Source organism: Athene cunicularia (assembly GCF_003259725.1).
Source record: "Athene cunicularia isolate RWA chromosome 3 unlocalized genomic scaffold, athCun1 chr3_part1, whole genome shotgun sequence".
NCBI lineage: Eukaryota > Metazoa > Chordata > Aves > Strigiformes > Strigidae > Athene > Athene cunicularia.
The window spans coordinates 48,932,923-48,948,524 of NW_020799097.1; the positions used below are offsets into that span (position 1 = coordinate 48,932,923).

General features: G+C 38.4%; 1 protein-coding gene across 1 annotated transcript; it reads left to right on the forward strand.

Moving 5' to 3' along the window:
• Positions 1-4: 4 nt before the first annotated feature.
• Positions 5-14,960, forward strand: QRSL1 (QRSL1, glutaminyl-tRNA amidotransferase subunit A; the record flags this gene model as incomplete). Its single annotated transcript, XM_026844167.1, has 10 exons — positions 5-326; positions 1,483-1,581; positions 2,984-3,080; positions 6,284-6,460; positions 8,703-8,878; positions 8,996-9,108; positions 10,629-10,821; positions 11,213-11,330; positions 13,378-13,583; positions 14,059-14,960. Coding segments are annotated over 10 exons (1,725 nt in total), but the record flags the coding sequence as incomplete, so codon positions are not given.
• Positions 14,961-15,602: the final 642 nt, after the last annotated feature.

A 15,602-nucleotide genomic window follows, 5' to 3' on the forward strand; every position in this document is an offset into this window, starting at 1 on the left:
CGTCCCTCCCTCCCCGGAGCCCGGGGGGAGCAGGCACGGCGGGGCGCGGGGGAGGCCTTCCCGCGGGTCCTTCCCGGAGCGGCAGCGGGGATGGCGCTTTATCCCCTTAGCGCCCCGCAGCGGGTTCTGGCACCGAGCTGCCCTGAAGGGGGGATTGCGCTTCCAGGTTTCGGCAGCGCTGAAGGAAGGACGTGTCGCGCCGACGGAGCTCTGCCAGAGGTGCCTTTCCCTCATCAAAAGCACCAAGTTTCTTAATGCTTACATTACTGTAGCGGAAGAAACCGCTTTGAAGCAAGCTGAAGAATCAGAGAAAAGATACAAAAGAGGTATGTTTGCTCCCACTTGATACTAGTCTTTAAAAAGCTGTTGTGGAGGAGCTTTTTGCGGTAGACGAAGCATTATTATTATTTTTTTTTAAAGCAGCTTTACGCGTTTGACTATTAGGGGATGAAAACTGTTTGAGGCTTCAGTGGGTATGTGCCTGGCACTCGGTAGCGTATTCAATTAAAAAGTCACAAGCAAAACCTGGACCAAACCAGGCAGTCGCTGCAGATTGAATAGGCGCTGTGCATCTTGAACAGTACTGCTGCTGGTTGCTCCTTCCTTCCCTCAGCGGTTGATTTTAAATTGGTAGCCAACAGTTACCGAGATCAGGAAGATGCAGTGGTCTTCTGCAGGCCTGTTGACTGAGGCAGACGAACATCCACCTCAGCCTTATCGGGTGTTAAATTAAGAAAGCAAGTGAAAAATAAAACAACTTTGTTAATTGGAGTTATGACTTGTGGAACAGAACAGCATTAAATCCTGCCAACTGCAGCATTTAGAGGATGACCCATCCTCACTTTCCTCCGCATTTCCTGGAAGACAGAAAAGGGAAATTTTCACCTACTAGGGTACTTTTTTTTTTTTTTTTTCCTTCCTAGGTGACACTTGCTGTCCTCTGACACCTCAAGAAAATTGCCAGGCGGAGTGTTTTGCTTCTTGACATAGGCATTTTAAATTACTTTTTTGCTGGATGGTGGATAATCAATCACATAGGGAAGACTTTCTCTGTTCTCATATCTACTGTGTATATTAGGTAGGCAGAATTTATGGCTCCTAGCCTAGGGATGGAGTAAATTTAGGCAGCACCCGTGCCTGAAATAAGCATTACATGGTTACATTTGAAGAGGTAAGCGCTCCTTTGGGATGGCTAACCTCTATGAAAGCCACTGCCTGTCTTGGGAGCTTAGACACATTTGCAGAGCTGTTCTCTCCAGGGTCAAGTCTAGTCTGGCGAGAATGCTCAATGCTAGAGTTAGAATGGAAAATGGTTATTGAAAATGTAGCAGACAACTGTCAAATGCTAAACAGCTAGTGTTCTTGCTTTCAAAAAAAAATACCCAAAGAGAAATGTATAATAAACTGCAATTGATAAGAAGACTATCCATATAGCAAGCTTTGCTTTAATCTCTGTTGTTTTTGCAATAATTCCTAATGCAGGTCAGCCGCTGGGTGTTTTAGATGGTATTCCTATTGCAGTAAAAGACAACTTTAATACAGCTGGCATTGAGACAACATGTGCATCAAACATGCTAAAAGGTACAGTAAAGCTTTTAAAGTAACATCAGATTTCATTTCAGAGCCCTTGCTCTTTTCCTTAGAGGGTCTATGGAGTGGAGTCTTCCAGAAATCTAAATATTTTCAAAAAATGAGCTGAAGTAATTTGAGAAAATTAAGTTTATCTAATTTCTTCTACCAAGCTCATCTGGTATTACATACGCATCTTTTTCTTGTCCAAGTAGATTATCCCCTTTATTCATATTGTTATATGCTTTTAACAATGCAGTGTTTATTATAGCCTATATACTAAAATAGAATTGTTCTATAGTTCGCATTTTGGTTCACATTACTTTTTAGGTCTGTAGGAGAGCAGTCAGTGCTGTTCTGTAGCAAAATCCAAAGGCAGTCTTTTTTGTTGTTCTGTTGATAATTGTCGACTTAAGTAGGTTTTTCATGTGGTTGTAGGAAGAGCAGACATTAACAATTCTTTTCTCTATATTCCTGATGTACAAACACATTCTATAAGACTTTGAAATTTCCTAAGCTCACTGTTTCTGTTAACTGCCATGGGTGTTTTTAAGATATATATTTCTTATATCTGTTTTACTCTGCACAAAGTAAAACTGAAGAGTTTTGTGGAAGATAGCTCAAGTCAATTAGCAGAACCCTGATCTGATTATGGTGTTTTTTTAATAGCAGAAGCAGCAAAGCATGAGTTGCCATTTTAAAAAGTGATATGTTACCTGAGATGCTTTTGCTTAAAGCACATTCTCAGGCCTGTTGTGATTGATTGCAGTGTCATGGCTGAGAGTATTAGGAGTTATGTTGTCCTTGTTGTTCACACTGAAGGGTGGGGGTGGAGAAACCCCTGCCAATATTTACAAAATGAAATGCTTGCTACCTAGGATGTCATGTAAGTGTCATGGTTCTCATCCTGGTTTATGTAAGGTCTAAGCAGTCAAGGGTGCACGTTTGATCACAGGATAGCTAGTTAGAATTTCACCTTGTGGTTAACCATATGCTCCTTTATCTCATGGTAATGGGAGATAATTCAAGATAGCTTAGCAGTTTTCTGTAAAGGGCTGTTTCTCATTTCTTCTAATTTTAGACAGTTCCTGCAAATTGGTTGAATGCAGTAATTTGCTACCCTTGTGGTAACTTGTTTATGTGAAGTGTCATCTCCACACTCTAGAAGTAAGTATTATCCAGAATTACTGAGTTGTAAGTTGTGGATTAAAAAAAAAAAGACATTGCAGACAAAATGACACTTGGTTTACCTTTCCTAAGTTTTGGAAATTACTAATCTTGAAGCAAAATTTTGGCACTGTGAACTGACAATTCTTATACACAACTAATGATAACTTTGAAGTGTTCAGAGTAGCTGCTTCTAAAAATTGCCTGTAACTCACCAATCACTCTTAATTGTTCTGATTGTTTTCAGGTTATATTTCCCCTTACAATGCTACAGTAGTTCAGAAATTACTGGATCAGGGAGCTGTGCTTTTAGGAAAAACAAACCTAGATGAATTTGCAATGGGGTGAGTGATGTTTATTATTTTTAATGTGCACATTAAATAGAATACACACCATCTGTTCTGATCTACCTGTAATCCTTAACTCCTCTTTCTGTGAGGTTAGTAAATAATAACTACTTACCCATGAAGACTATATAGAGTTGCATGAATTTCTCCCTGAGCATTTATACTGTTGTGTAAATGATATACATGCTGAGTTTTATGAACATAGTCTTTGACCACAGATGTGTTTGCGGGAGCAAAAGCAGTACAGCCTTTGCAGAAGGCCAAGGATGAGCAGACTTCTTCCAGATCCAGTAGTGTGTTAGTAGAATTGGTTACAGCACCAGTTAATTGCTGCCTTTTTCTTTCTCCTTACAGGTGGTTTTTGCCCTTAGCTAATTATTGTCATGCCATCACTGGCAATGACTGCCTCTGCCAGTCAGCCACTGGAGTAATTTGCATGAATTTTGTCTGAATTTTTGCTGCAAACAAGCTAATCTAGAGTAACACTTTAAATTGTCTAAGATAACATTGGTGACTTTTTGTCAGGAGCACGTTGGAAAATGCTCTCACAAATTGATTCTCCAGCAAATCAGTAAAGGCAGCCAAGCTATAGCAGGGAACAGCACTGGGCCATTACGGATGAGAGTCTCTGTCACTCCTGGATCTGGAAAGGAGTGTCTGGGACTTTAGTTACCTGTGGGAAACAAGTGTTGTGCTTTGGTTTTGTTTTTATTTTACCTAAACTGAAGACAGAGGTTTGATTGGGAATTCACATGGATGGAAATACTTTGATTGTATTGTTTTGGATAAAGTAATTTCATAGACTCAAAGAATGGTTTGGCTGGAAGGGACCTTAAAGATCATCTAGTTACAACCTCCTGCCAGGGGCAGGGACACCTTCCACTAGATCAGGTTGCTCAAAGCCCCGTCCAACCTGGCCTTGAACACTGCCAGGGAGGGGGCAGCAACAGCTTCTCTGGGGGTTCTTCACTGTCTCATCACCCTCACAGTAAAGAATTTCTTCCTTAGATCTAATCTAAATCTACCCTCTTTCAGTTGAAAACCATTACTCCTTGTCCTATCCCATCACTCCCTGATGAAGAGTCCCTCCCCATCTTTCCTGTAGGCCCCCTTGAAATACTGGAAGGCTGCTATAAGGTCTCCCTGGAGCCTTCTCCTCTCCAGGCTGAACAACCCCAACTCTCTCAGCCTGTCCTCATAGGGGAGGTTCTCCAGCCCCCTGATCACCTTCATGGCCTCCTCTGGACCCACTCGAGCAGGTCCATGTCCTTAATCTGGGGTCCCCAGAGCTGGACACAGGACTCCAGGTGGGGTCTCACAAGAGCAGGGTAGAGGAGGAGGAGGATCACCTCCCTTGACCTGCTGGCCACACTTCTCTTGATGCAGCCCAGGATATGTTTTGCTATCTGGGCTGTGAGTGCACATTGCTGGCTCGTAGTCAGTCTTCCACCCACTAATATACCCCCAAGTCCTTCTCCTCAAGGCTGCTCTCAATCCACTCATCTCCCAGCCTGTATTTGTACTTGGGATTGTCCCAACCGGTATGCAGGACCTCGTACTTGGCCTTGTTGAACTTCATGAGGTTTGCACAAGCCCATCCTGTCCAGGTCCCTCTGGATAGCATCTCCCGTCCCTCTGGATGGCATCTCCCTTCCCTCCAGCATGTTGACCGCACCACACAGCTTGGTGTTATTGGCAAACTTGCTGAGGGTCCACTCAATCCCACTGTCCGTGTCATCACCAAAGATGTTGAATGGCACCAGTTCCACCATCGACCCCTGAGAATCATCACTTGTCACTGCTCTCCACTTGGACTTTGAGCTGTTGACCACAGCTCTTTGAGTGGGACAATCCAGCCAATTCCTTATGAACCAAGTGATCCATCTGTCAAATCCATATCTCCAATTTAGAGACAAGGGTGTCATGTGGGACAGTGTCAAATGCTTTGCATACTCCAGGTAGATGACATCACTTGCTCTTCCCTTATGCACCACTGCTGTAACCATGTCATAAAAAGCCACCAGATTTGTCAGGCACGATTTGCACTTAGTGAAGCTATGTTGGCTGTCACCAATCACATCCTTATTTTCCATGTGCCCTAGCATTATTTCCAGGAAAATCCACTCCATGATCTTGCCAGGCTCAGAGGGGATATTGACTGGCCTGTAGTTCTCCAGGTCTTCCTTTTCCCCTTTTTTAAAAATGGGGTTATGTTTCCCCTTTTACAGTCAGTGGGAACTGAATTTCTGTGTCAAAGCAATGCTTTTCATAGGAATAGCAGGAAAAAAGCGTGGAAAAAAAAACAGATTATGCAGTGTTGCAACTGATCTGAGCTCATTAAAGCACAAGATTTTCCTAAAAAGGCTTATCCCACCACTGGTTTCTCATCTCTGATCTGCGTGTTTGCATGGTCTCTTATGCTAAGCATCAGCATGGCTGCACATGAGCTTGATCGGGGAGCAAATCCAGTTCTAAAGTAATGATGTCTCAGTAATGTTGGTTTTCAACTTCTCTGTCAACTGCCTGCACTGATGATTTCACTAATAACACTGGCACCCTGGCATCAGGGGGAACATGGGGTGGAGGTTGTGAGGAAGGAGGAAAGTACCCCCCTGCCCCTGCTTCTGTGGCAGCTCACACTTAGGTGACCACAAGCTGACTGAAACCAGTTTCTGAGAAGCCATTCTGGCACTCTGAACCCACGAACTGTGGCCTCAGAAGAGGGCTACAGGGTGAGTAATAGCGTGTTATTTACAGAGAAATGCTTGTTCCTGCTATTGCGGGGTTTTCTCCCCTTGTCTACCAGCATGCTTTTCCACAAGGCTGTGTGGTCTTTTGCCTTTTCCAAATGCAGGATTAGGAAACCAGAAGACCTTTGTTTTGAAGCAGATGTGAAGCTTTACTGTTATGTAGCTTAAATCAGTTTTATGTTTTTGTGATTACGTTCCTTTCAGTGGCATTAGCAGAAGTTAGGGGTGCAAGTTCAGGTTCTGTGTTGGAAAGGGACGAAGATCTATAAACTTTACAATTCTGTGTAACATTGAAGTTGACTGCACAAGGGTTTACGTACACCAGTCGTTTTGTGTTGAAACTGAGTTTTCTAGGATGAAGGATGAGGAATTGGATAAAGAAAAGAAATTGGTGAATGCAGTGTGTCATCTGTCACTTCTGTCTATATTTGTTCTGTCTGACTCTCTTAGATCTGGGAGTACGGATGGGGTATTTGGACCAGTCAGAAATCCCTGGAGTTACTCAAGACAGTACAAGGAAAAATCTGTCCCAAAATCCCATTCTGAGGATAAAGACTCAAACTGGGTAATAACGGGAGGGAGCTCAGGAGGCAGTGCAGCTGCTGTGTCATCTTTCACATGTTTTGCGTAAGAGGCTTTTTAAAATTGTTTTTTATTAAATTTCTCAAAATATGTTGCAAGGTTTTAATTATATAATTTTCTCATAATTTAGTTTGAAATGGGAGGGTTGTTTGCACTGGCATGCAAGAATGTATTTCAGCATCCCTTGCTTACTTGTGGCATATCATGAAGCCAGAATGAATCCATGGAGGCAAATTCAGGCTTATTCATTCTGAGTGTTGTTCAGCGTACTGATATGGCCACTTTGCACTGCGTGAAATAAAATTATAATGGCAGTAAAGGAGCGACAGTTTTATTGTTATTTCCACATACTCTCTTAAAATTAAAATAGGGTTTGTGACACATCCTCAGTAAATGTATTTTCAGCATGTATTTGTGTAATGCAATTCAGCCGATGAGGAGATCCCTTAATTTGTAACGGTATAGTAATCTTTTCTCCCCTCCTTTGATTTTTATAGCAGGGTTATGTAATAACACATGAAATTTGGGATCTAAAAGTTTTCAAATCCCTGACTTAACAAAAGAATACTTACAATCTTGTCTGGTTTGAAAAGAAGACTTTTTAAAGTGTGTTTTGGTTTGGCTTTTGGTTTTTTTTTTAAAAAAATAATTTAAACAAGCCAGATTTTTTTTTTTTTTTTACAACAGTTATTATCTGCATGGAATAGCAACATGCTGTTTAACAAATCAGTTGTCTGTACTATCTTCCCTATCCAACTGTTAAAAGAAATCTGATCCTTGAAACTTTGCACCTTTCATTTTATGCAGTTTTTATTGCTGCATAGTGGAGCACACTTTATAGAAGATGATTTTAGTTGTGCTCTTAACTGAAAGCTGTGTAAGTTACTGTGACCTTGTTTACCCATAGACTATATCATGTCTGTTTTGTTAAAGTATTTTTTGCTAATGTTGATTACGGCTTTTTTTTTTTTTTAATACTGTGGTTTTATCTCTACAAAGTCTAACTTATTTTATGATTTTTTTAAATGATACCTCTCTTCATCTCATTGTCCTTTGCTAGGATATGGTATGCTCAACATTTTAATATTGTTAAAACTGAACTCAGTGCTACCATTCCTAAAGGCCTGGTCCTTGTCCTGAACCAGAATGGCCTGATCTTAGTATGGTCTGGCACCATCTCTTATGTTTCTGGGTGTGCTGGACACCCATTTTGCACTACTCAGCACTTTGTCAGAGCAGGGAGATCTTTTTGTCGAGCTATTTTATTGCCTATAACCTATTGTATATCCACTCTGTTAATTTCTTTCAAGCATCAGGAATGCTGCCAGTCTTTGTCTTTTCAGTTTGAGATTTGGACATACAGAAATGCTACGAAATTGAGGATGGTTTATGTCAACACAAAAGCTTTGAAAAAATTCAACTTCAGCAACGTCAATTGAATTGGTTCAACCATCTCAGAAACACATACTTATGGAAAAGTCACACCCACTTCAATAAAAATTGTACCTCCTTCTGAAGTGTAATTTATTTTTGACAAAGATTTGGATGAAAGCTGTCTTATTTTTTAAATGGTGCTTGAGTTAAAATTATTAAAAACAAAAGAAGAGCAAGTTTCATTTCAATGTGAATTTCTAATTCCATTAAAATTTTTGAAATAAAAATTTCAGTTTAGAAAGAACAAGGTTTCACCTGTGAAAGAATTAAAAATAAAAAATTAAGAAAAAATATTACTGCATTCTGAAGATGAACCTCAGCTACACTAAACTGGGAGTTTTTATGCTACACTTTGTAGGTTTGGAAAAAGAAAAGACATCCTGAACTTTGAAAAGTATACCCTGATGTTAGGGGAAAAAAAATGTACTGTGTTGCTATTTATTTGTATACTGGAAAATGCTTTTTCATACTACTGAAATAAGATATCAGTGTCTGAAAATTGTACTCTGAATCACATGAGACATATCTTTTTGGATATGGAACAGAGTAACAGGGAGGGTGGAAGTAAATACTCAGTGCTATTTTCGGAGGACCTAAAGTCTACTTATCTGTTCCTGCTTTGTGGAGAGAATGGGGCTCTCCTGATGGCTAATGCAGAGACCCTAAGAAAAATAAGCAAACACATAAAAAACAGCACACACAGGAAGCAGACCAAAATTTAGACTATGTAATTAAGACTTCTAATTGGACGAATTCACACATTTTTAAATCCAGGCATATCAAAACCATAAATTTTTATTATTTGAAAATGTTCTGAATTATTTTACTAATGATAATTCTTTTGAAACTATAGAGCTTTAGGGTCAGATACAGGAGGATCAACCCGAAACCCTGCTGCTCACTGTGGTGTAGTAGGTTTAAAGCCAACATATGGACTGATCTCTCGCCATGGTCTCATTCCTCTAGTGAACTCCATGGATGTGCCAGGGATCCTAACCAGATGTGTGGATGACGCAGCAGTTGTGTTAGGTATTACTGCTTCATATGTCTTTGTATACAACATATCTTTGTTCACAACATTGTCTCAAAACAAACTGAATTCTGGCTACCCAATGTACGTTTTCCTGTTCTTCATATATATTTCAGGTTCACTTGCTGGACATGATCCTAAAGACTCTACCACAATTCAGGACAACTTTAAGCCATTTGAACTATCCGATTTGACTGATGTCAGCAAGCTCTCAATAGGAATTCCAAAGGTAACATTTAAATCCTGTCAACAGCTGTGGACCTAACAGCAAAATATTCGTGTCTAGCCAACCACCTCCCAGTCTCTCATGAATGAAAACAGTGAAGACAGTACAAGCAGCTTCTGGAAAAGAGTAGTATGTTCTCTGTTGCCTGTGCAGGCAATTTGGAATGAGCATATGTTAATGCTAAAACATTTTGTCATTGCTGTGGGAGGCACTGTTGGGAAATTCCAAGGGAAATGGGGAATCTCAGTTCTTGGTTCTCTCTGTTGCTCTTTCATCAGTCACCTGTATAGCCTCAAACAAGTTGCTCTTAGTGCCTTATTATACAGTGAGGGTAGCACTGGTTTGTGCAGTGCTTTGAGATACTTGTCTAAATGGCACCGTGTTAATATGTAGCAGAATTTTAAAGGCAATTGAGTGGCACAAGGAGCTGTGATTTGCAGAGCTCTAATAGGGATTGAAAGACAACTGTAATCTGGCTTCTGATGCATGTAATTCAATTGTGTTTGTAACTATAAGGATACTTGTAATTTAGGCACAACATTTGAAACTTCAGCCTATTTTTAACTGCCTACTATAATTTAGTAAAGTCTCTGCCTTCGAAGAGACAATCTAAATAACATTTATTTGTTTGATTCTCAGTATTTGAACCTATGCTAGAATGGGTACACCAAAATATTTAATTTGGTAAATAGAGAAGTACATTGACCAATTAATTATTCAGGATCTGTGAAATGCAAAAAATATGTCTTGAAAATTAATTAGCTGCATACTGTTTAGATTTTGATAAATCTAAAATAGTGGTATTAGTTAATTATTCACATCCTTTGGACAGTTGTTTTCTACTGCTACAGATTATCCTAACCAGATACATGCATATATTAAACATGGGTCACAGCTACTCAGAAATCAGACAGTATTATGACCCTGACATTGTGGGTTAGAACTAAAGCAAGTAGAGAACTTTAATAGAATATCTTTAACCTGACTCTTAAACAGGAATGGAGCTTTTCTAGATCTTCTCCCAACCCCTTTATTGTAGTTCTACTTTGGTGGGTTGTTCTGTTTGTTCTGTTTGTTTCATTATAGTTGCCACTGATACACTGTGGCCATAATTTCTTTTTATCTTTCCTACTCACAGTAGCCCTAATATTAGGGTTTAAACCTGAAGAGTTTCTACCCACAAATTGCAGTGCAGTGCAGTATAGTCTCCATGAATAGACAAATAAGTGGTTAACACTGCAATTTCTCTCTCAGAAGAAACTGCTGAAATTCCATGGTCTGTGGTATGTGGGTTGATCCTACTGAGATGAACATAATATTCTTAAGAAGACTGAATCCTGTTAACTTAATACTTCTTGATTGTCTCATATTTAGTAGACGCCAGAAGCTTTAGTAAGTACTTTAAATCATATAATGCTGAGGTGGTAGTTTCAACATATTTTTAGCAAGGAATATTTGCATTTTGGTTGCCATTAGAAGTAAACCAGTATGTAAAATCACTCCCCTTCTTGTTTTTCTCTAAGGAATATCATGCACCAGGGCTTTCTAGTGAAATTCTGGCTCTCTGGTCAAAGGCTGCTGACCTCTTTAAGAATGCAGGTGCTAAAGTAATTGAAGTGAGTCTACCACACACTCGTTACTCAATTGTCTGCTATCATGTACTGTGCACAGCAGAAGTGGCATCAAATATGGCCAGATTTGATGGACTGGAATATGGTAAGGCCTTTGAAAAAACTTTTTTCTCAGACAGTAGAAACATTGCTGGATGTCATTAAAAATTATTAGTTTTAATAGATACACTTTTCATGATTGAATGTTTGGTGTTATTTCTCCAAGATGGAGTAGAAAAAAAGACCTGTCCAAATAAACATGTGTAAATAAATATTTTAATATATTTCACTTCTAGACATGTATGTGTCTGGGCTTAAAATCTGTTTGATATTTCTGTAATAAGCCAGGAATATGCTTTGTTGTTTTCCCAGAATAGTAGCATGTCAGACTGCAGCAAGCAGTGGCCTATTGTATTACTATGTATAACATTACTTTATGTTGTTAAATCTAAAGGATTATTAAAAGTAGTAATTTCCAAATTGCTTTTTCTTTTCAGGACACCGTTCTGACATGAACAAGTCCACAGAAAGTATGTATGCTGCAACACGACGAGAAGGCTTTAATGATGTTGTAAGAGGAAGAATTCTATCAGGAAACTATTTCTTGTTGAAACAGTAAGTGGAACATCAAATTTACCAAGATAACATTTCTTTAGGCAAATGGTGATTTATTGTTCATCATGATGTGAAAAGAAATTCATCCTTCTACTAGGAGCTACTTGTATTATTACTGCTTTAGCTTTATAATACCTAGTGAATGAAAATGAATGAAAATGTTTTCCTTTAGTCTTACCAGTGAGCGTCCCAAATTAAGTAAATAAAACAACTTAGGAGGAAAAAAAAAAAAAAAAGATCACTATCAGAGTGTTATTGGCACCCATTAGTTAAATTAAGCAAAATCTGTCCTATGGTATCACATTGAAATCATACTGAAGCCATTACTGATGTAGTGTTAAACATTCTGTAGCTGTTAATCTCATTAAAACTTCACAGACAAACTGCTGGTACATTTTAGTGGGATCTTCTAGAGAAAGTCAATTAAATTAACTATAGACTTCAGTATACACAGAAAGGAAGGCACTGGCAAAAGTACTAAACTGACGTCTTTACAGAAGACGGGTTTTTATCCAGCTCATGTAGAGAAGCTGGTGCATGGATCAGTTTGACTCTTTTTCTTAGTTTTCACTCTATCCAACAGTCCCAATTTATGTTAGTAAAACTGCTGTTTTTCTCTGTCTTAATTTGTTCAGATACTAACAGAAATATTAGTTGTGTAATCAGTCCCAAAGCAAGTGCACTACAGAAAGAGCTCTGTCAGCAGGACTATTAATCAGATGTGGCTTCTAGTTGTTCTCAGAGACAGAAATGTTGTCAGTCAGTATGTAACAAGCAGCTTTTATGGAATGTTGACATTCCTGCTGAGTGTGCTCCTTCTGGTTACAACTGTCCAGATCAGCTTTCCTAAGGCTGCTTTAAAATTCATGTAGTTCACTCTTCTGTGAAGGAATATACAGTTGGCTTCCATCAAGACTGAACAGGAGAGTCCTGTTGCAGTCTGCAGTAAATTACTTTTGAAGACAGAACCCAGGGTTCAGGAAGAATTATTAGAATAAAGAGTAGAGAATCAACATCTCTGTCTCCACCAAATATTGCATTTTACACATTATTTTTATCTTGCTTTTGAAATCTGTAAAATAACAGAGTATGTTTTTGATTTAACAGTATTTTTTCACTTTTTTTGTTTTAAACCCAAAATAATGTTTCCAGGTTAAAATACTGTGTAGGGTCCTTTTTGTTCCTTTTGCAGCTTTTCTGAAATTAATAGCTAGGATGATTTCAGAAATTATTGTAGAAAAAAGGCTAATTCTCATGACACAACTTCTTTAATCTGCTGTCTGTTGGACATGGATTTTCATTGCAGTTTTTCAGAAATAGAAATCTTTAGATTAACAAAGTAGTTTTGGAGCAGTTTCAGTTATTTTATCTAGAAGCACTCTGGCATGTAGCAGTTCTTAATAGCCCTCCCTCCCCTTTTTTTTTTTTCCACAATAGCAGTGGTTTTAGATGGCAATTGCTTTTGAAACTGAACTTCTCTGAATTTAAGGATTCCACATTTACCAGTTCTGCATATGAAGTTAAAAGGAACAGTAGACATAAAGCTGACTAATTTGTTTCTGCTTCAGAATTATGTAGAGACAGTTTAGAAATCCATAGACTACATAGAGTCCTCCATAGATGATGGGACTTTTTCACATGCTTTAAGTATCTTTTAGTATTTTACTGGATTGAATCCTAAATGATTAGTGCCTATTTTCCAGGCCTGCTTGGTTCTGTATTGTTTCTAGGCTTTGCTGTGCTGCACTGCAGTGAAATTCAATACATGGTTTAGTTTCAGAAAGTTCATAAAAGTGTTGTTTTGATTTTTAGTTAATTATTGTAAACTAGGGTTTGGTTTTCACCTTTCTTCAGCAGTGTGCCCTAATCTCTTCCTTTTCTGACAGCTTCATTGCTATGAGCACATAAACACCATGTTTGATGACTAAGCTTCTGGTATATAAAAAACTCAAGTACTAGTGTTAATAGTTGTCTTTTTTACACTGAAAAGTTAAACTCTGTATATTTGGAATTAGTGTCAGGTCCTCATGTCCATATTTCTTTCTAGGAACTATGAAAATTACTTTATCAAAGCACAGAAAGTCAGACGTCTCATTGCCAATGACTTTGTGAAGGTTTTTGGGAGTGGTGTTGATATTTTACTCACTCCGACCACTCTGAGTGATGCAATACCATATATGGAATTCATCAAAGAAGACAACAGAACCCGCAGCGCACAAGATGACATCCTAACACAGGCTGCAAACATGGCTGGTGAGTAGGGACAGGAATTTAACGATGTTTTACCCTGCCTAATCATTTTTAATTTCCCTTCAGCTGTTTAACCTGTATAGAATCAATGACACTTCTGTGCTGTAACCAGTTATTAAGGATAGCTTATTTCTTAAAGGCTTTAAAACATAAGTCTAGATTTTAAAAGGAGGCACCTTGGAGCTGGGTAGGAGCTGCAGATAAGATGGTCTCTGAAACTTGAATGGATTCAAAACCTCTTTCTTAGGAGAGTTTATTCTCTTTTCAGAGGATGCTTATTCCTTAAATCACTCTAATTCATTTCTTGTGACCACTTAGCAGCATCCTTAGTTCATTGACTGAAATTATTTTACTAGTCTTTTTCTGCTCCATAGTAGCAATTCTAGGAGTAGAATTGTTACAAAATTACTTCAACGGAATTTGTTTAATAGTAAGTGTTTGCCTGTGGAGTTTTGTGGCTTGTTTTTTTTTCTTTCAGGCCTGCCAGCCATAAATGTTCCTACAGCTCTTTCAGAGAGAGGCTTGCCAGTTGGGCTTCAGTTCATTGGACGTTCATTCCAGGAGAAGCAGCTTCTCACTGTAGCCAAATGGTTTGAAAAACAAGTAAAATTCCCAATGATCCAGCTAGACGAAGTGAAAAGGCATGACCATGGTGTCTTTCAGCATCAGAAATCTGCTTCTTTTTTGGAACACAGGACTTGATAGTCAGCTAAAGCAAGAAGGCTGTGAGGATGGTCTAAAAATGTATCAGTGCAATTAATTCTCTTTTGCAAAAATAATAATCCATTTTAAGACTACCATATACAGTAATGCAGGATGGAATCATCACAGCTTGTTACTATGTAATTAAGGCAAAGTGAATCATTAGTAAACGTGTGTGATATTAAGAAGCATTTCTAACTGATATTAAAAACACCAGGTTGAAATTATTTATCTTATGCCTGTGGAACTGCTTTTTTCCATCCTCAGAGGGTGTGTAAGGTATCCGTCCCATTAAAGAACTAACCTGAACTTTCCTGTGAAAACTGCATTGTTGCCAAAGGGTTGGTTTCCTTCTGGACCGTAAACTTTCGTAATGAAAGAACCAGACATGCTCAAATGGAACAAAGAAACATTCACCAACACATAAATACAAAAGGAAACAAGACAATAACATACAGATCTTTAAAAAAACCCAATCCTTTCTAGCACACTTATGCAAGAGGTGAAATAACTTTCAGATTTACATATGGTGCAGACTACTCTGGTTACATTCATTGTAAGAATAATGAATTCCAGTTTTCTTCTGGGGAGGAATGCCTCTTGGCCTTTAGTAATTATTTTCTTCTTCATCAGTGTTCTTTGTAATCAGCACTTGAAATAAATACTTACTAAGAAAGACATTATCTTCTTCAGTGTAACTCTTTGTAAGAGTAATACCACCTATTCCTTCATGGATGGCCATTCAGCACAATGGTAATTTGAAACAAATTTCCAAACCATAATGTTGGTAGACTGGAAGATCTAGTAAACAACAACCTGTTATGAATGTTGTAGTTTCCATTTTTTGAAAGTTGAAAAAGTATGAATAATAAGTTGATAGATGCTTTTGCATCAGATATAATTTTAGTTTACAGCTTGCACAGTTGTCAAAAGTGTAGGGTGGGGAAAACTATTTAGTCTGATATGATAACATTCTGATATGGTTATCTTCTGGAATTACATCTTGTCTTAGACTGTACTGTCACATATATGAAAGAATTACCTTGTTTCTAAAAACTGCAAATTAATTGGTGAATTTTCCACACCCTAAAGTGAGCTATTCCAGTGCCTTTCTGACACGATTAAAAGGGTACATGATTAAAAATCCCACATGAATAAAATTTTAAAAGTAAAATTAATTTTTTTTAATATTAAAAAACAAGGTATACCTTGTTTCTAGTCTGACGCTATCTTGCTTTCTTTCATAGAACAGTTTTCAGGGAACTTGATTTTTCTCTTAGTGGGCAATGATGAAGTGGGAGTCCCAACAGACTATTTTTG